Here is a 21,671-nt window from a genome sequence, read left to right on the forward strand (position 1 = left end):
TCGTTTCATTGCTAGGTCCTTACTTTTCAAGTGGTTGGTAGGATTTCGGTGCCTGCGCTCTGCTCAGGTCAGGCTTGTGCTAATTAACTAGGTACATGAAAATGTCTCCAAAGTGCACTCTTGAAATCGTTTTTCTAGTTGCCAGTTGCTAATGGGCCTGGGCCCTGGAGTGCCGTGCACTTGGGCACTATCTAAATGTAGTTATTGCACAGCATCCCCTTGCCACTTGCCGGTTGCAATGATGCATCGCTTAGCCACTGCACCACTTCACCAGGAGTGGTCTGAGGACTCACCATGATCAATCAGTGCGACACATTTTGCGCATTTTATCACAGCCGGAGTTAACAAACAGCCGGAGATGACAAAATAGGGAGAGTAAAAAGGAACCGCTAAAGGGAGGGACAAATTTCTTGGACAACAGCACTTCTGCGTATAGTATAGACAGCCTCCCGAAAAATGAGGCTTGTGGGAGCTAATGAGGAATCTGAATTGAAATAGATTGGTGAGTGAAAAGCGATGTAATTAGAATTGTAACAGATTGGTAAGTGAAAGAAGAATGCTGTCACGTTTCATCTGCATCAATACATTTGATCATATATATATATATATATTTAATTTCGTATACGGTGGAATCTTGTTTATTCAAAGTGAAATATTGGTCTTGCCAAGCACCCTGTAAAACCTAAACAAGCTTTTACTGTATGTGCTGAGTATTTGATGTTTTAAGGAGAAAGGTTTGTTGTTTTTCTGCTTACAACTTTATTTTACAGGAGATCAAAAGGCGTGTGCGTGAACGGCGAATTTATTTCTTACCAACAGGGTCATGCATTGAACCTCATGAGTGGAAATCAGTCTGTGCCCTTGAATGGGTCCACTCTTCCTGCTGACATTCTCGTTGAGGAGCCAAAGATGTATGCACAGTTTGCAGCTCCTATTCATCCAGGTTACTCAAGTGGATACGGATTTAATGCACTTCTCACACCACTGGGTTAGTGTCATAATTTTTTTTTTTCATTCGTTAGATGTTCCTTATTCAGCTGTGATGATAGTCCAGCTATGCATTTTAGTTTCAATTTTACTAAGTTCATGTGATTGGTTAAGGCTTACGATTTTTTAGAAGTTTTTTGAATTTGTGCATGCCTCATATGCGTTGCTCATGCAGTATGTTTGCTTCAAGGATCCCACAGAGTAGGATGTCAGCTCTAGAACTGCTTACAAGTTTGTCTGCTAGCTTATTTTTATATATAGTGGTGCAATAAAAATTCATGTCATGAATTTACTCCTGGATTTGGTGTTGTCCTCGTTAGCCAGATTTGTTTAGTGATCACAGAGCATTGAGTGCAAACATAATGGACAAATGTCTGCCCTCAGGGCTGGCATTATTTTGTCATTTTTTTAGTTTTATGGCTCAAATATTGCTTTTGTGAGTAAGTCATTGAATGGGGCAAGTGGGGGAATGATGAAACCTTCAGAAAAAAAAGTCTGACTGCACTTGCTATGGAAGCACCTCTTGGGCATTGTCGTGATGTGATTTATCTTTACTTTCATTGCCTGTTTGCCTAAACAGACAGCGCCCAGGTTGTCAACAAAGAGACTGGCCAAGTGGAGACACCATCATTTCCAGCCCTCATCAATGAGAGCAAGACCTTTGTGTGGTCTATCTATGTTCCTAACTTTGAAACTAAGAAGATGTCAGTAGCAATATTGTTCAATGTGTCTCACCTGCACAAGTCTGCAAAGGGTTCAGGGTAAATAAGAGGCTTTCTTACGTCTTTTGAATTTTGAGCGGGGTGAAAATCAAGCTGACAACTTGCACACTTCAGTTGCTCATTGTATTCCAATAATATGGGCTAGGTGGTCGAAGACTCAGTTCAGTGCACGTGCAGAAAAAGAAGTTTTGGTGGTTTGACCTTTTTTCAGCACTTCCACTCTAGTGCCCAACTGCACCATTCTCGGCCAAGCAAAAATTGTTACACCATCTCCTGGTAAAAATGACTGACATGGTGCCAGAGTGTGCCAAAATTGTCTTTGGCAGTGATGAAAACATCGGGTTTTCTAAGAAAGACAAGCCTAGAGAGGGGATGTACATAGTGTGACCCATTACAGTGCAGTCATGGCGACAGAAACATCCCCAGGGGAAGAACTTCGTCTCATCAGACAGCTATAAATATTCATGTTTAGCAGCCCATTGATTTTTATGAATTAAAAGGAAGTAAAATGAGAAAGTTTGTCACTTTCGGTTGCCAGGAATTTGGTCAGAAAACGTCTGCAAATGACACGTCCATGCGTACCCTTAGATATAATGCAGTGATCGGCAGACATTGTTCCTCCTCACCGGCAAAGGTTGGCCTAAATTTAGCATTTAAAAGTTCAATAAAGCATGTGCTGCCTAGAGTACTGTGCTTCGTTTTAGGTCTGAATTTAAACAAAGCTGTGCACTGTGCCATTTTCTGCACATTACCGCGCCACTGCAGGAATGCTCCGGTAAAACTTGCACAGTAAATTTTGGGACCGCTGTTACTATATTCAAGTTATTTTGAGGTGAGCAGCGGCACTGAATTGGCATAACGTTTGTTTGCATAGAGTCTTCGAGGCCACATCTAAAATCTGAATTAGGCGTTGAAAATTTTGAAATGGTACTTTGATGGTTTATGATTTATGGGTATTTAACTTCCCAAAGAGGCTCGGGCTATGAGGGATGCCGTAGTGAAGGGCTCCGGAAATTTCGACCACCTGGGGTTCTTTAGTGTGCACTGACATCTCACAGTACCCGGGCCTCTAGCATTTCGCTTCCACCGAAATGCGACCACTGTGGCTGGGCTCAAACCCATGTCTTTAGGGTCAGCAGCTGAGTGCCATAACCACTGAGCCACTGCCGCGGGGCGAGATTTTGAATATACTGGGATTTGAAATAAACCGATTTCAAATTTTGAGGTTTTTAATGTACGTGGCTGCTTTTGTGCCTCATTTCAGGAAAAAAACAAGTAGCATCCCTTTGACAAGTAGCATTCCCTGCATTAACAGCCAATTCCCCCCCCCTCCCGTCAAATTTTTCTTGGGACTGCGAGGAAAAAAAAAATTTTATCATCCGGGAAATGTAGCAGCCAAACGCATTGAAAAGCAAAGCGGTAGGAGGGAACTGAATGGAAGTTTATTTCAATCTTTGTGCGTGAAAGTCGCGTGTTGTTTTCTGCCACTTTTTTTTTTTTTTTCATTTTCTGCAAGTGCAACATACTTCTCTAGAGTTCGCAAATCTTTATGGCTCTCGTGAATGTCACTCTTGATCAACACTCTTGGGCGATTGTTCTGCATGCCTTAAAGATGCTGCAATGGCTGTACAGCCGCCAGAGCACTTGTCAAGAGACGGGAGAGCAGTGGGAGAGATGAGGGGGCGCAGCCCGTCGGCAAGCCTTTGATAGGCTTTTTGGCTGCACCCCTAACATCATTGCAATGTTGAAATAAAGATGACTTGACTTGAAGTGCATATGGAGCACACGAAGCTGCAGCGTGCATACAACCTTGCACTGTTCTCGCTGCAGCTGCTCTTATCCTACACAATTCTCAGTTAATAAAATCTAGAAACTCTGTCTTTTAAGCCGTAGGGGGACTAGGAAAAAGCAGACAACAGGAATAAAAGCCCATGGGGACAGCCCGCACAACAGAATCTTGCACAGCACTTCCTGCGCATTGCTGTTCGCAGCATTGTTTCATCCTCGTGCTTTTCGTTGTATCCGCTTGCCTTTCTGCAGCGATGGAGTCAACAGCCGCAAAAGAATTCACGCCGCCTGTAAGCACTTGATTCATTGGCGAAGTCGGAGCGTGCTGGAAGGTTAAGCTTTGATGGGCACAAGAGGGTTTTGTTATGGTTGGTGTGCTGTAGCTGTGTACGCACGCTAAACATGCCTCGAGTTGCATGCAGCCTCTGTAGTGCTTGCCATAGTTGATACTGATTCAAGCCAGGCCAAGCTGTGCCTAAATTTAAAGTTTCTTTTGGCATATATTGCATGGAGAGGTATGGAGTGGAATTCGCGATATGTCATGCAAGGAGGGCTTCCATAGTTGCTTTTACAGCACAGTATGCATTGCATGGAAATTATGGAAGCTACAGTGGGACTTGCCCACAAGAATGAAGCAGCCAGGAAAATGCAGCACCTAGGAACGTAACTAGGCTTTACTGTATTACGCTTATAATGCATAACTGATTAGCTTTAAAATTTTCCCGGCTCTATATGCTGGTACATGCTTTGGTGTTTCTGACACATGGGAAAGCTGGCTGAGAAGATTGTTTTGTTGAGAAAACCTGCACTGCAAATAAATGGGCAAGCCTCAGAATCATGGCTACCGGCAGCATCCACAAAGTAAAAGTGTACGTAAAGCATTTTGAATATGATCTTTTGAGATTACCACAGGTAAGGGCTTCCCTTGAGGCAGTTGGGTGGTAGCTAGAATTCAGTTTCTTCAGATTATAATTACCCGTTTCAAATATGGCAGCTTGATGGGCAGCCACGTCCAGAAAAGGAGGAAACATGATTTGAAAATTGTTTCAAATCATGTTTTGGCGGTAGCGCCACTATTTCTTTTCTAATAAGCAGTAAAAATATATTTTACTTATAAAATTTGTTTCTTACTTTTTAAATGTACCATCAAAAATGGTCCATTTATAATGCATACATTTTAAAGTGTGCAAACACCTTCCCGGGCTCGGATAAGCAAAAAAAAATTTGTGCCTTTGGGCATTTCCAAATAGTCATACAAGGCACCAGGTGCTTGAACTGGCAACTTCTTGAAGTGTCATGTTCTTTAGATTCCAATGTATTTTTGCTCCCTCACTAAGTGGACTCAAAACCACAGGGTTGTTGCTGTGGTACACATGGCCAAAAGGGTACTAACAGCCATGTAGTCATTGCCGTCATAATATGGTGGCTTCATATTTATTTTATTCCTTCAAGGCCAGAGGCATTTCAAAGGGGAGTGGTTACAAATAAAATTATAAAAGTGAACAAAATGAAGATACAAAAATACAGGCGTCAATGTTCCTGGTTATACAGTTCTCTCTAATGTAAGTATAGAATTGTATGCACTAGTCAGTACAAACAGGTGATGGACAAAAGTTCTCAACGCATCTGTTGTGAGCCTTAGTCTACAGTGTTAGCTAAACTATATGCTGGTTGTCTTAGTGCTTGCAGTCAATCTGGGACGGCGGTTCCACTCTGCAATAGTGCTGGGAATGAAAGACAGATATCAAGCTTTTGTGTGGCGGGAAGTTAAGCAGAGTTTGTGAGTGTGATCTAGCCAGAATGAGATGAAATACAGAGGACATATGATGATTGGGACAATTGTAAAAGATATGAAATATAGTTAAGAAAATTTTAGACAAAAGCTAGAGCGTGGTAGGTTAGGCCTGTTTTTCATGCAGGTGACACAGTATGGTTTTAGTTCAGGAGGATAAGACTAAGTTACTTTGCACGGGCTCAAGCGCATTCAGAAATAGAAGTGAAATCATTATGTAGAGCATTAGCATCATTAGTGTCATTAATTCCATTAGAAATTATGCAGTCATCGGTAAATAAGTGTGTATTGGAGGATACAAAGCTGTGGAGGTCATTAATATAAATACTAAACAAAAGAGTGCCTAATACAGATCCCTGGGCATGCCAGAGTTCATGGGACTTAGTTCGTAACTGTTAGTAACACTACTTCCTACTGAGAACAGTTGCAGTGAAAATGTTCGAGCCAGGAAAAAAGATTCAAGTGGTGATTTAGTTTCCTTGGCTAAAGAAGGAGTTTATGGGGTACTTTTTCAAAGGCATTTGCAAAATCAAGAAAAATGCTGTCAGGAAGTTAGTGGTATACAAGGGTTCCGTGAAGTTTATGTATGAATGATGCTAACTGAGTTTCACAAGATAGCCACACTTACGGAAGCCATGCTCTGTGTTAGTAAAAATGAATCTGGTTCCAGGGAATTCGCCATGCCTGTGTACAATATGTGCTATAATACTTTATACAGAATGCTTGTTAAAGATATGGACTGGTTGTTGAGAGGTGAATTTTCGTTACCCGTTTTATGGATTGGGACCACTTTCTCGAGTGTCCAGTCTGCAGGCAGGGCACTGGTGTCGAGGGACTGTTAAAAAAATCTTAGAAAGAAGCGTTAAATAGGAAGTTGTGGAACCTTTAGGAAATAGAGTTAAATCAGTACCAGGGCTAGAGCATGATTTATGCGAGCCAGTTACATTTTCAATACCACACGGCTTGATAGTTACAAAATCCGTAGTTAGATAACTAATACTGAAACTCGCCCTTTTAAATTTACACCCTAATATTCTGGAATGGATCAAAGAATTTCTAGCTAACTGCTTTCAGTTCGTTTCTATTAACAACCACTGTTCAAGTGCTCTCCCTGCTAAATCTGGCGTCCCTCAGGGATCTTTGGTTGGCCCACTCTTGTTTCTAATATATATTAATGATCTAGCTTCACATGTGTCATATAAAATATGTATCTTTGCCAATGACTGCATAATCTATTGCACTGTTACTAACATTTCGGATCTAATGGCCCTTCAAAATGACCTTAACAGCGTTCATAAATGGTGTGACTTCTGGCTAATGGCGCCAAATGCTAACAAATGCAAACTCATCTCCTTTTATTGTCAACACAACCCCCTATTTTTCCCAATGCAGTTGCTAACTCGTTTATAGAAAGCAACCAATCGTTTAGGTATCTTGGTGTCACCCTCTGCAGCTATCTTTCTTGGCAAACACACATTACCACAGTCATATCTGCTAACAGATCTCTAGGGTTCACGAAACATCATCTTCATCATGTGCCGCAACACGTGAAGCTTCTCGCTTGTAAAACCTTCATCAGACCCAAACTTAAGTACGCCAGCCCCATTTAGCACCCGCACCATGCATACCTAACAAATGCACTCAGATCAGTTCAAAACCGTGCCATTTGTTTCGTTCACTCTGCATGTTCATATACCACCAGCGTTTCAGCTCTGAAGACGAATTCCGATCTTGAAAGCCTCGCAGCTCGCTACCGCATCGCCAGTCTCTGCCACACAAGTTTTTCCATATCTCTCTAAATCAACCACTCTACATTACTCATCCGAACTGCATATCTCCCCGCACTGCCCATCCGTTTCAGATAGCTTGCCCTGTGTCCCGTATTGCAACTTTTTCAGGCTCCCTTTTTCCCCCGAACTGTTGTGGACAGGAATGCCCTCCCCATTGATATCGCTGCCATCACACACCTGTCTGTGTATTCAGATGCTGTAAACAATTATATTTCAAGGCAATGGCTTCTACTTGTCGATGAATATATTAACCCACCCCTTATGTGATACCCCCTGAATGGGGTCTTTAAGTTGAATAAAGTGAAGTGAAGTAAATGTGCGTTTGAGGGAAAGTAGTGTTGGTACACTAAGCAAAATTGCTGCAGAAGGTGGAGTCTAATATTGTTGGACATTCTGCATTAGAGATGGTGAGGCCATTAGCTTCTAATAAGTTAATGATACCAATATTGTTAGGATTAACACACCAGGACTCTTTGGTGTTCATAGAAAGAATGCTAGGAAGAGTGTGAAGATGAAAAGTAACTTTGGCACTTTTGCGCGCAGACATGCAAGTGATGTTAGCCTCATGGCATGCCTCCCATCTCTCTTTAGTACAAGCCCTTTTAGCAACTCAGTAAAAGCCTTTTTCTTTTTTTTTTCTCTATGATGAACTTCTAGGTTCAAGTTGTACCACGGGGCTCCTGGGTGAGAAGTTATCTTGAACTCGAAGGGGATCCTGAAAAAGTTAGATAATTCTGTATGTAAAGAATGGCACTGGATAAGCTTATCTGTAACCTAGAAGCCAGAATACATTGCACCCATGCTCATGACACAGCTCTTGCAGTGGTGTGCCACCCTCAGACGTGCTGGCAGCGCACCGGTCACCAGGCGTTGCTACGCCTATCCTGCTTCACATCGAAGCTACAGTGGCCAGTTCAGTGGAACTTTTCACTGCCTTGAATCTAGCCACTGCCTATTATAAGATGTCTAATGCTGTTACGAGTACACCATTAGTAATATATTCTCGTCAAATTCAAGCTACTTATTTCCGCAATGCTTTCGGCAGCAAAGCACACCAGGCGAGGACCGCCACTAGGCTTTAGTTAGATTGGCTTCACAACATGGCACTAATGTGGTGTCGAAAACTAGCAAAAGAGTCCGAAGGCCACCCTCAAGCACACCCCCACATTCAACTTGTCGCACGGTTTCACAGCGCTAGCGCTGGAAGCAGGTGCCTAAAGCTGCACAACCGCCTGTCTCCACAAGCAAAAAGGGATCGAAAAGCACTTGCAGTGGCACAGCACGCAGTTCGATATATTGATTAACTGGCAAAATTCGAATTCAAGTACTGCGTGACTTTCCTATACTTTTACAGATTTTTTTAGGTGATAATCTGTGTGTTCAGTATAGCCAATGATACAAAATATCCGGGTTCAATAAATCTGGATTCAACTGTATTTGCAACGGAATATTTGTATCTGTATTGTTGATAGAATATTTGTGTCTGCTTGTTCAGTAACTTTACAAACAGAGATTCTTTGGTATCAACAACAGCGTTAGGCATTCAGAATTTTCGACATCCATACATTAAAATTGTAATTTTCTAAATTTGTACTGCATATTTTACTATAATTTTTTGCCACAAGATGGATGAAGACCCGAAGGTTACGGAAAAAAAAAAAGTCCGAAATGTGAACCAAATTGTCCATTTCATTTTCTGGTGGCTCTGAAACACTTCGTGAGGAGAGTACTAAACTCACTCAATCCATCTCTACACGCAGCAGAGAACCCGCAATCTCATGCAAAAGTTAACAAGTCCTTTCTGGCGACCTTTTCATGCCTGTACCCTCCTCTGTCGCATGCTCCTGTGTAATTTTCAGAGATGGCTCTTGGTTAGATTCTTTCAGGTGTCACATAGCTACCATAGCTGCGGCTAGTCATCAGCGTCACTTGTGCGTTTAAGAAAGCTCCTCCCTCCCCTTGGGAATTCCCACGTGTTCCCAGGGGGAGGGAATGTGGCCCATGTGGCCGGCGGAGGTGCACTGACCTTTGAGCATGCGAAAAGTTACACAAGAGGAGAGGGAAAGTCACAAAGACACTGAAAATAAATTCTGACTATAGGTAACTCAGCTTCTATAAAATGCATTAAAAAAAATTTGCTGGAGGATATTCGTGAAACAGCATCCTTTTAACATCCCAGGAATACCACACTTTTATTGAGAGCCTTTTTAAAATAAAGCCTGCATGCATGCTCTGCTTTCCTTCTTTGCAAGGAAACAGGTTATCGTTGTCGTTCTTTAGTGTTCTGACATTAGCCAGTAAGGATGGCAAGCTATTGAAGGAAACATGGGAATCAGGTGAGGGGGAGTGCATCAGCTGATGAGCCCATTAACCACACTTATAAGAATGCCTACGAGACGCGTCAAAAGAAGGCCTACGAGAGGCATTACATTGTGCGAGCTTCATTTTCCAAGGTGCTCATAACAGGTTTTGGTGAATGCTTCATGTGCTTCTACGAGCCTTGGAGTGTGTATTATCAGTGCGTGCATTCTCGCTCGGAGGTTATCTTATGTCACAGTGTGGGCTTGTTAGTGAATTGTTCACAAAGCTATAGCAAAGCAGAGACGAGGGATTGACACAAAAAGCGCTAGCACTTTATGCCAAACTCTGTTGACACTAGAGACAAAAGCGCTGTTCACAATGTCATCCCTTGTCTCTGCTATGCTACGGCTTCATGATCAAGCTGTTGGTTACCTGTCAGAACTAAAAGTTCACTATTCAGTAGTTTTTCAGTCTTGTTAGGACTGTACCCTTGCTTTCTGTGGGGCAGAATGTTTGCATGTGCAGCTTTTGTAAATTCTAACTTCTTTTAAACCGATTTTCAAGTGCTGTTGTAAGTAGCAGGAAATGCATGAGTGCTGACATTATTTTCTTTTTTTAGGACTCTGACTGTGTACAATGGAAATAGCGTTCGCAGTCCTGTTTTGGGTAATTTGACAGGTGAAAACCTGCTCACCCGTACTGATACAATTTTAGTGAAGTTTGTCACCGTGGCTGGAGAGGGCTCAGCACTACAGCTGAATTTCACCACCTACAGTAAGTTATAACAGTTTCATTTCCTCCTGACAGACAGCCCTGCTTCTGTCTACCATGTAAATTTTTCTCTTTCAGTACAGTACAAGTAGAACATGTAATCGGCCTAGTTGGTGAATTACATCTGACATGGTAAAGTTGTGCAAAAAAAAAAAAACACGAGAAAGGGTACAGGATGCACCACACTAACGTACTGCAATAGGGTGAAAGGTTTTAGTTCAGTTTAGGTAACATGGTAAAGTTTTAACCCATAGTCATGAAATGCCGTCTCGGGACACTGCAGTTTTTAGACATCTGCATGAACTTTACGAACGGTAATGTTTGTTGGCTGTATCATTCCAGAGCCCAGAAATATTTGCCTAAACATAGTCTGACTTACCAGGACTGCAGGCCACTGCTGGGTGAGATCAGAATTCTGGGCAAGAACTAAAACACTATCACAAGTGTGCTGATGGAAACCTACCGTATAAATGCGTGTAAGGGCCGCATTTTTTTTTCCCAGATTCGGGGGGCAAATTTCGGGGTGCGGCCCATACACGCGATTTTCGAAAAAAAAATTTTTTCAAGTGAAAGCAAACCAATCTGAAATGCGCGGCATTTATTTACCGTTCAGGCATCACTCACGGAGTCTTCAGACTCCGAGCTGGTGCTGTGTGCAGGTAAATGTTCAGCCCACAGAAAGTCGTCTTCGGTCCCGTCTAAACTGTTTGAAATTCCGGTCACTTTGAAACTCCGAGTTACAATGTCGGTCGACACGGAATTCCACGCGGACAAAATCCATCCAAGCACAGTCGCGAGCAGTTCCCTCTTATACCCCTGTCACATGGGCACTTTCGATCCTCATTGAGATCGATCTGCATCGAGATTTTCGAGCATGCTCGAAACATCCGGTGCTACACGGGCATTTTCAATGCTCATTGAGAAGTTTCAGTCATGTGTGTTAGGTGGCGCCAAATTTTCCGCTGACAGCCATAACATGGCGATGTCCGGCAACACTGTGCAGTCGGAGACAACGGCAGCCAAATCCGTAGCCAAATCGGTAGATTGCGTATCTGCGCCAGGTTTTTGTGGCGCACGTCTGCTGCTGTGCGATGCAACCCGAGGGCCCGCAACGCCTCCGCGATTTCTGCATAGACTGCGGCGTTTCTCTTCTGGCGCCGGAATTTATTTAGGCGGTCCTGCCAGCAGTCGATGAGAGCGGCTGTCTCGCGCTCGCTCCACAGTTTCCGAGCCGACGAGCAGGAGGACGCCATCTTTGTTTACACTGATGGCGAAGCTTGGAGCATGGTGTAGAGATTATTTTCAAATGTTTGCATATAAGCAGGCATAGTACCTGAAAAATGTTCTGTATTACATTTTAATCAATTACAACAACAATTGTGGTTTGGTTTTGTTAACTTGTGTTTATTTTTATAGCTTCATGAGAGCGAGAGTGTTTTCGATTGTGCTTGGAACCTCAAGCACTCTTGAGGAATCGGCATCGAGTCAAGCAGGATCGAGCTCGATTGCGCTTGAAAGTGGCTGTGTGACAACCGTCGATCTGCATTGAGTTCGATGAGCATTGACTCAGTGAGGATCGAAAGTGCCCGTGTGACAGGGGTATTAAGCTGTCCTGTCGGCGTCTCGTCGTGATTGCCATTGGCCATCCATTCCGAATACTGCCTTCGAAATTCAACCTTAAAAGGCCGATTGACGCTTACATCCAGGGTTTGCAGCATGCCGGTGAGTCCGCCCGGTATCACGGCCATGTCTGTGCGGATACCGCGCAGGCGTTCCTTAACCCTACCCGTCAAGTGACCGCGGAAGCTGTCCAAGACGAGGAGCGATCGTCGGGCCAGCATGGCGCCTGGGCGCTTCTCCCAAGCGCTTTTTACCCAGTCGAGCACAAGCTCATCGTCCATCCAGCCCTTTTCTTGGGCGCGAACTACAATTCCCTTGGAGAAAACGCCTTTAGGAATCGTTTTTCTTTTCAGGATGACATAGGGGGGCAGCTTCCGCCCGTCCACGGTGACGCACAGCATAACGATACACCGTTGGCGCTCCGCGCCGGTTGTCCGCACGAAAACACTCTTCTTTCCTTTCAGTTCAACTGTGCAGCTCTCAGGACAGTCGAACCACACGGGGGTCTGGTCGGCGTTTGCTATCTGCGAAAATATATAGTTGTGCTCACGACGCAGACCGATGACATACTTCTGAAAGCTGAGCACCTTGTCGGTGTAGTCGGGGGGCAGCCGCTGGCACAGCGTGGTCCTTTGCCGAAATGATAGGCCCTTCCTCTTCAGAAATCTTCGTACCCAGCCGGCACTAGCCTTGAAGTCCTCGTGCGGTATGCTTTTAGCACGCGCCAAGGCTTGTGCCCTCACGCCCAGCATGTCCGTTGTCAACGCGTAACCGTTGTTCCGCACTTCCATTGAATAGCATAGCAGCTCTTCTTCTAGCTCAGGAAATTTGCATGGCTTGCCTCGGAAAGCGCACTTTTTGGAGCTGGTATTCTTCAACGCATCCCTTTGTCCGCACCACCGTCGGACACACTTCTCGTCCACGTCAAATTTTCTGCCCGCGGCACGCTTGCCGTGTTCGAGAGCGAACTCCACTACTTTCAGTTTAAAGCCCGCCGTGTAGCTGTTGAGGTGCTTGCCCATCGTGCAACAGTGACAATGCTCGGAGGCAGTTCATGAAAAAGTGAAGAACGACAGCGCACGAGAGCAACAACTATGCCGAGCGACCACGCTAACACAACCACCAAAAAACGCATGCTTTGACAGCCAGAACAGAACAAAGCTAGACCTGGCGATACCGATGCCGATACGGATAGCGGAAGTACAGTAGCAGAAGCTTGCGGCAGAAGAAAAGATAACCCGCGGCCTCTGGCGCCATCCATGGGCGGCACCTCGAAGCTCCTGTGCGCATGTATTTCGAAGGCTATTCTTGCGTGTTTCCTGGAAAGTTTGGGTGCGGCCCTTACACGGATTTATTTTTTTTTTCAAATATTTTTCTTGGGAATACGGGGTGCGGCTCTTACACGCGTTTATACGGTATATCATAATGAAAAATGGGCCTGACTATATCAGCAATTCTTCTGTTGAGCTGTATAACAGTGAAACAGCCTTTCTTGATAAGTTGTTGATTCAGCCTTTGCATCTGCAGTTTGTGACATGCGTGACTGTGCACACCTGGTTGTTTTCTGTTCCCCTCAGATAGTGCCTTATTTTATGAATAAATTTAGTTGTCAATTTGCACTGGTCCTGTACCCTGTCTCGTGTGTATGTTTTTTCAGCGCTGCTTTACCATGTCAGATGTACAGTTTAATCTTGTTGATAACGTAGGATCTAAAACCTCCAAGATTTAAAATATGATGCAAGAATGAAGTATAAAGCAAATAAATGCCTTTGTGCTTTGAAGGCCTTTTATATTTTGTTTGCACAAGAGCTGTCATTTGTTCCTACACTGGTTCGAGAACATGAAAATTTGCTAATTTTAACGGCAGCTTTGGTGCTTGTGTACTCCTGTCAACATTTTTGTTGGCCTTAGGTCAAAAGATATCGCAACATGACCATTCTGGCAGTGGCAGTAGCTGGGACCTCTTTATTGCCATTCCTTTTGGATGTTTTACCACATCGCACATATATACTGTGAAGAAACTGTCCTGGCAACTGATCGTCGCTGGGTTTCTAGATGTGTCGGGCACCCTCAGGCTCATCCCACTCGTATGTTTGTGCGAATTCGGATGGTTGCTAAAGATGTCATACGATCAGTACTTGGCCAAATTGTGGATGTGTTTACCGAGAAGTCGTATTATCTCGGAATGTATTAACCAAAAGAAATACACTATAGGGCATTTTTATTGCTTACAATTTTGGTGGTGAAAAACGGCGCAAACTAGATGGGACACGAGAAGGAAGACGCCACATCTCTTGTCCTGTCTAGTTTGCACTGTTTTTCACCATGAATTTTCACCAACTAGCCGAAACTACTGCCTTGCTCACGATTTTCAGTATGTGACCCAGGAAATCGTATGAACTGCGAACGTATCAACGAGGTTCTACTCTAGTTCCATGGGAGGGATGAGACATAAGAGATGGCAAGCATGTGCTAGCAAGAATGGATATTTATGAGTATATTAACGCAATTTATGCGAGGTCTGCTGCGTGCCACCTGTTCAGTTAACTTTTGTCCATCTAGGGTGCCTGCAAGCATTACATACATGCCACTGCCTCAGCTCTTTTGCAGTTTTCTTCTAGAAGCTTGCATATTTGGGCAGATATGTGTGCGATTGCGAAGCATATACGCTTTTACAAAAACACCAGTTGCTTGTAGCGGGTAGTGAAATTTTATTTATGGTACAATATGGCACATATGTTACAATGCTTTTATACTTCTCATACTGTGCCTCACCATAATTTAGTATGTGATGAAAGCTGCAATGTGTTTGAAAGAAAGTGCATGCTTCTGTACTTCACACTAGTCGATTTTTTTTAATGTGAAACTCTGTTTGCTAATCATTTGTGCCCTTCACTGTACTTCTTGATTAAAAGCATGTTCTGGACAATATTGAGCCAAAAAATTCTTAATTACGGGAACATGTAGTCACATAATCATGCCTTGCTCATAGTCACACTCATTCTGTTCCATTATTAATGCATTTTTGTTTTTGAATTGACACCCATACTGCATGTCTTGACTTGATACACTGTTCCTATTAATGATGCACTTGTTGGCCTCTGCAGGATGCAACTTGTCAGACACCTGCAACAACAGTAAGATCTGTATTCATGAGGATTGGCGTTGCAATGGTATAAATGAATGCGGTGACAACACTGATGAAGTGGGCTGCACATACAATCCAACGCCATCGCCTTCACCTACTACTCCCAGCCCACCAGGACCCCAGCCATCCCCGTCGAAGGGTGGAGGTAAACACTACTACTTTTCGCTTTGTTTTCGTATTTTAGCAAAGCTGCTCACTGCAGCTGAGGCTGTGGTAGTGCAGGCGAAAATTACACAGCTAAGCATCGACCAACTGCAGCAGAGTAAATAATAGGTCAGGGGTTCTTGCACTGGGTTCCGTGTAGCCAATAAGTTCCTCTGAGTGGGTTTTGGGTTCCCCGAGCATCTAAATCTATGAATACCTCAACTCCAACCTTTCATTTATTTACCGACTTTATTTTGGGAGTAATCAATTTAATTGTTTACAGCAGATTATTTCAGTCTACGGCCGATTATTAGTAATCAAATTTGGGGAGTTTTTGAAGAGCTAAGCTTTTGCATGCATGCATGTTAGGCAGGAACGAACAGAAGCCAGCACATAGCAGTTCCTGAGAAGCTTTTGAAAAGCATCGGTGGTTCTCCGAGCTTAAAAGCTTTAGGGCCTTAGGCGCACAATTTGATTTCATTGCTAGCGAAGTAAAATTTTATAAGATACGCAACTATAATGGAATTCTACTGGGCCTTCCAGTCCCAAATTTTTCTTTACTGCAATTGAACTTTCATGCATCCTTTGAAAATGGTCCTGTCATCAGTGGTCTTTTTGACATCCTTTTGTTCTTTTAGTTTTTTTGTCTTGTGGTGTGACACTTCATGAACCTAAACAACCTGTAGACTTTCTACTCGGTAAACATTGCTTCTCTAAACAAGACATATTGTGCTGGTGCCTTTCTTACGCCTTTGATTTTGTATTCTGAAAAATTGTCTAGTAAACAACTGCTGTGAACTTTTTTGAATATTCCTGTTGAGTTGTTTTCTCTAATAAGCTAAAAAATATCCAGGATTCATTCTTTCATTTCCTAGTGACACAGTGCAAAAAAGTGCTCAGTGTGAACCATTCAATTTGTGCACATCGTTTACTCAAGCATTTGCAGTGCCACAAAAGCACTTTTAAGCACTTTTGCACATGCACACTTTTCTATAGGATAGCAACGCAATGATCATGAGTGAATTGTGGGTGGTGGCCTGTCGTGTGACATGCTAATAGGCATTGCCATTTCTTTAAGTGCATATATTCACTTTCAGAAGCATGAGAGTTGTGAGCAGTTTTAGGAAAGTACAGGGCACTTCTCCTCCTCTGTGACAAAAGAGCGTTCACTGAAAATGCCAAAACTTGCAACTTTATGCTTGACTGCTGGCTAGGGTTGTGTGAATATTCGTAGTCGAGAATTTCCGAATATTAGAAAATTCCCGAATACTCGCCAGCGATAGTATACTGCGCAGACTTTGAATAATTCGACCATGGCAAAACCACCATATCTGGGCAAATTCCAACCTTTCATCGATCGAGTTAAAAATTCTAGGAAAACAATACAGAGGTCCTATTTATTTCCTTCCTTCTCCGTCGTTTTTCACGCGGACCGATCACATTCTGACGCCGCTAGGCTCGACCTTGTGAGAATTTCCGCAAGTGGGCTTTCCCACATATCACACGTGCCGTGATCAAGATGGCTGGCGGCCCGCATCGAACAATCGCAACACGAAATCTCGCCTTTTTTTTTTTTTAATTGTTCCATAATACCTTACATGTTTAATGCCCACATCCGAAGAATGCGTCCTGTCGCCTTCATAACTCTCCGAGCGTGACCTCCGCCATCCCGTTTTGTAAACTATGCTGTGCGGGAAATCCTACTCGTGGAATGTTGCAGGAGCCTCCTGAAGGGGCGCGTCGAGTTGTCACAACAAGGCCAAGCGATCCTGTAAAAATCTCACCTATTGCATGGTGCATTGTAACCAGCGCACTTCTTTAGTGGGCGGCGTAACGGCAAACATGACAATGAACGGAAGGCCCTTGTCACTAGGTCAAAAAAGCAGCCTGGCCGCGTAGTTTCGGTTTCTGAGCTTCGCCGCTTCCCCGTGGCAACTGCAACTGCCAGCCCGTGCATTCGTCAGTAGTCCAATCCCAGCTCCGCGTGGCTTTCGGACACCGACTGGCGAGTCGCAGGTTATTTCTTTTTCCTTTTTATAAACAGTCTCGCCGTTCCGACGCCCCGTGTGTGTTCCCCGGCCCCTTGCTTGCATTTGTGTTCTTCCAGCACACTAAAACGGGTGGCTCGTCACGGGCTTCCAGGTGTTAGCGCGATGAAGCCGCCTCATAAGGCCTTACTGCATCTTCGCATTTTCGGCAGGTTTTTTCTTTTTTTTTTTTCGAGGGGGGCACGGTTAATTTTATAAACCGAGGCCTTCGGATGAACCGGGCATTTCTTTCGGTCCCTTGAACTCCGAATGAATGAGGTTTTACTAATCATGTTATTTTTTGTTGCCAGTCTTGTCAATTTATGGATTTTGTTTTGCATGACCTCATTATAGTTTGGATACTGTTATGCTGTTTAATCAGGTAGTATACAGTTCTGTGCACATCATGTTTCTTCATATGGTACTGAGGCAGTCTAGTTTTGGTTATTTTAGTTGCATAGACTTTACACTATTTTGAAAAAAAGAAAGAATAATAAGGGCAACAGCGTTTGCTTGTTTATCATTTTCTGAAACTTTTTTTTTACTGAACAGATATTCGATTCGATATTCGAAGCCATTTTTTCTTCATATTCGTATTCTATTCGTATTTAAAAATTTGAATATTTGCGCACCCCTACTGCACTAAGAGTTCTGAAAATATTTTTTTTCCAGGGCACTTGTTGTCACTGCATATTCCTCATTTATGTTTGTCACATTCTTCATTTACTAACGGGGCTTACATGTTCCTAGATATACTTTTATGCCATGAAGTCAGGCTTCCAGTAAAATCAGAAACTTTCTTTGCAGTTTTATCATCCATGCAGCCATTTTGTTGTGCAGAAAATGCTAGTAGTGTTGCCAAAGAGTAATTGATCAATCTGTGTAGCTGTTAATTGTCTTAATTTCCTGAAGTGTCACTTTAAATTCAGAATAAAAACTGGTGACTAAGCTCACTGGAGACAAGTTAAAAAGAAAAAAAACTTTCTTTATGAAACAACGAAATTAGTTTTGCTCCTCCACAGTACCTGCAGTTCCTTACTACATGCCAAATAGGTGTGCCCCTGTACCCTTGTATTGGTACTAACATTTTTTTTGTCTGTGTAAAAATGGAGTAGAGGCTGGGGATCTGCTACCTTATACTTAATAGTGGAATGCCATTGCTCTGTCTGAGACAAATACAGAACATTTTGTTCTTTGAAGTAGATAGGCAATCATGTAAACAGTGCACGAAGAAGGACACAAGAAAAAAACTGGACGAACATGAAAGACCCCTCACCATTTCTCCTCAGAATTTTTTTTTTTTGTCTTAACAGTTTAGGCAGACCTCATGAAAGACAATTACCATATTTACTTGTATCATGAACGCACCCCCCCACCTTGGCTGTCAAAATAATTTTTTCCCCCCATGTATTGAACACACCCACTTTTGGCTTGTAGTCTGATGATAATGATAAGTGCTAGCAGGTGCCCTTTCTTCAAAGCTAAAACAGCTAGGCAGAACTACAGAAGGTCCACCTGTCGAATGCCAAGACTGCTATACCTCACCCTATGGAAGGAATAGGCTATAAGAATGTTCCGCGAGGAATCCAGCCAAGAACCAGAAATAACCATGCCTGGTCACAGTGGGTTTCTTTGTTTGATCTGCCACATTAATGATTGACCCAAATTGTTGAGGTTGGGATTTGTGCTGTATGCTTTGACATTTGTTAGAGAGACTGCCCGCGTTTGAGGAGAGCTCTTGCCAGAGGGGTGGCGGTAGGGGAAGGGGGAGAGTGCGGCGCACTAGGCGAACTTGGCAGAGTGCCAAGACGTTGTATGCTGTAAGCTAAGGCGCAGTCCTGCACCCTCCTGTGTGTTTTTTTAACCTCGAGTAAAAAACGTGCACCTGACCTTCAGGGCCGGTGTTCAGCATGTTCGCGTTATCTCGATGCCAATGGCTGGCGCTGCCCGCTGGCCGGATCGCGATCATGAACGATGCTTAACAGCAGCGGCACAAACACAAACCGGTCTGACAGGCACGTTTGTTAATGACAGGAGGATGACAGACGGAGGTATGATATGAAATATCGACCCTTCCAAAAAAATCTGTTAACTTTTCCTGCACAATGAACCTTCCTCAAACTGATGTCAATTCTCTGAAAGAAAAGTGAAGAAAAGTGGGTTCATTACGCGAGTAAATACGTTATATGGCGGTTTGGGTATTGGCGGCGAGTGCGAACAAGGTCCGAAAAACCGAGCAGTCACTTCCGGTGCGACAGAAATTTCAAGCGCTCTTATACATTGGCTTTATGGGCCATGTCGCGGTGCCGTGAAAAAGTCCGAATGATCAAGCATGTCTGAAAAATCAGGTCTGAATTTTCGGTCGTCGACTGTTGACAAAAAAAGAAGATATAAAAGGAGCTAAATTCGTCTGAAACAAAGAAATGAATGCTAGCTGTTTCATACTCCCACAAAAAGCTCTGAATTGGGAACCTATGCAATTGTGTACCAAGTGCTATAAAGGTTTAACAAGACGTCAAGTCACAAATTTGTAACAAATGCCCTCTAAAAAGTACCAAGTGCGTCTACTCAAGTTCTGCAGGGTTCTGTGTTAAATGTACAAATTAACAGATAACAATAATCTTTTATTGTTATGAGAAAGGTACCGTTCGTGCACCGCTTTTTGTTGTGCTAAAAACACAAAATTGTAACATGGCACTTGCCATAGTTGGCGAATTGGGTCTTGCACTGCATTCCTTTGAGTAGGTAATATAACACATGCACATCTCGCACATTTTGTTTCCTTTTCTTTCCTATCAGTTTTCCATGGGTAAATGTTTGCTTTACGTCTCATTTAAGGCCCCTAGACATGTCACAAATCTACTGCTTGCATGGTTTATACATTGGTTATGTGCTTGCCTCTGACCACAGCACTGTTTGTGCTTTTTTTTCCAGTGTCAACAGCAGCATTCGTAGTGACAGTCCTTTTGGCTCTGGTCATTGGTGCTGCTGGAGCCCTTTTTGTGCCAGTACTGGTGCGCCGATATCGAGCTTACCGGTACTCACGGTTTTCAAATGTTGCAGTTTCAGAGTGATTCTTTTTTTTCTCTTTTGGATTTCTGGTAAGAGCAGGCACTTACCTTTGCAGCAATGATAAATTTTTTAGCAAATGGCCTCACACCCTTATTACGAGTAAGGCATCGTGTATGTGATGTGTTAGCTTTCCATTGATGCGAACTGAACCAGAGTATGTTTTCACCAGCATTTTATTTGCATTTAGTTTTGCACAAGTATTTCTTGCTTCACTTTATCCTACCTACGTAATCTCGTTTTTCTAGTGGTGTTGTTGGTACTTCAGTCTTGTTGTTTTATACACTTTCTTGAGATGAGGAACAGTGTTAACAAATGGTAATAATATAGTCCTGCCCTATATGACAGGAATTTTTTTTTCTTCTTGATAAAGCTAAATTTTTAGCAAATGGCATTTTACACTATTATCACTAGCAGTGGCATTGTGTATGTTTTGCGAAAGGTTTCTTTTGATGCAAATTGAAACCAGGATATAGCCGTTTGTTTTACCAGCATTTTGTGTGCATTTATTGTCATTGTTTTTTCCTTGGTTTTGTCTAATGTAATTTTTTTTATTTTGATATAGTTGATGGTACTTCATTCTTTTTTGCACTATCTGCAGATCAGTGATAATGTTTTGCTGTATAATGTACAGCATCGTGATAATGCTTATTTTTTGTTAATAAAGCCAACTTGTTGGAATCATCAAGTTTCTGCACCGGAATGTGATGTATGGGCAGAGTATTTTTGCTTTCATGTGAATAAAATGATGTATTGAATTCAGTCAGACTTAAGTTTCGTATGAACAGCATGTGGTGTGTAAACACAGCCTGTCATTTTTGTTCAGTTATTAAAACATGCCACCTCAGTAGTGCCAGATAGGCAAGTTGTAGTGCGTAGATGTTGATGCACCCTTGCACAAACATGTTGCTGCTTGTGATGCACTGCGCACTCTCGAGGATGTGGGCAGCTACTGCAGAGATTTCGCCGCAGCACACACACTCGAGCACAGTGTCCATGGTGCGACAGCGGCCGCATTCACACCTACGATAAATATCGGTATTGTTATATTGCAACTACTATTGCAGCACACAAGACTGCACTTGCAAGCCGTCGTGCCCGCAGCCGAAAGAAATTTCAGAAAGACCGCTTTGTGCATGCACCGGGCGCAGGTTTTTGAGAGTTTCGAATTAGTAGACGCTCGCCACAAAGCATGCGACAAGCGCAAGATCGTGCGTTTCACAGAGCACGATCAACAAAAAAGAAACGAATAGAGGTGTGCGAATGACTTGCTGGAGCGGCAAAATTATACCCCTCAATCACGCAAAGTCTACGGCACTATACACGTGGGAGAACACATGCAAACGGAGAAATAGCATCCAAACGGCGCAATGGGTGCTCATGACAAAATATATACGCATTGTTTATGTAAACAGCAAAAACCGAGCTACACTATGCGAGTTTGCGCGTGTTAGTGGCCTCGTTTTTTTTTTTTTTTGTCCTTCGCGATGTTTGACTGGCAGTGACTGACAT

The 21,671-nt window shown here is 43.1% G+C and overlaps 1 protein-coding gene across 1 annotated transcript in view; it reads left to right on the forward strand.

Moving 5' to 3' along the window:
* LOC144114476 (uncharacterized) overlaps positions 1 to 20,921 on the forward strand; it is a 116,471-nt gene extending 95,550 nt beyond the window's left edge. Inside the window, exons 15-19 of the mRNA XM_077648232.1 lie at positions 820 to 988; positions 1,568 to 1,748; positions 10,000 to 10,154; positions 14,879 to 15,064; positions 20,025 to 20,921. Coding sequence (XP_077504358.1) covers positions 820 to 988; positions 1,568 to 1,748; positions 10,000 to 10,154; positions 14,879 to 15,064; positions 20,025 to 20,164 — 831 coding nt within the window. The 3' untranslated portion in view covers positions 20,165 to 20,921. The remainder of the gene's footprint in view (positions 1 to 819; positions 989 to 1,567; positions 1,749 to 9,999; positions 10,155 to 14,878; positions 15,065 to 20,024) is intronic.
* The last annotated feature ends 750 nt before the right edge of the window (positions 20,922 to 21,671 follow it).

This window comes from Amblyomma americanum, chromosome 1 (genome assembly GCF_052857255.1).
Source record: "Amblyomma americanum isolate KBUSLIRL-KWMA chromosome 1, ASM5285725v1, whole genome shotgun sequence".
Classification (NCBI taxonomy): Eukaryota; Metazoa; Arthropoda; class Arachnida; order Ixodida; family Ixodidae; genus Amblyomma; species Amblyomma americanum.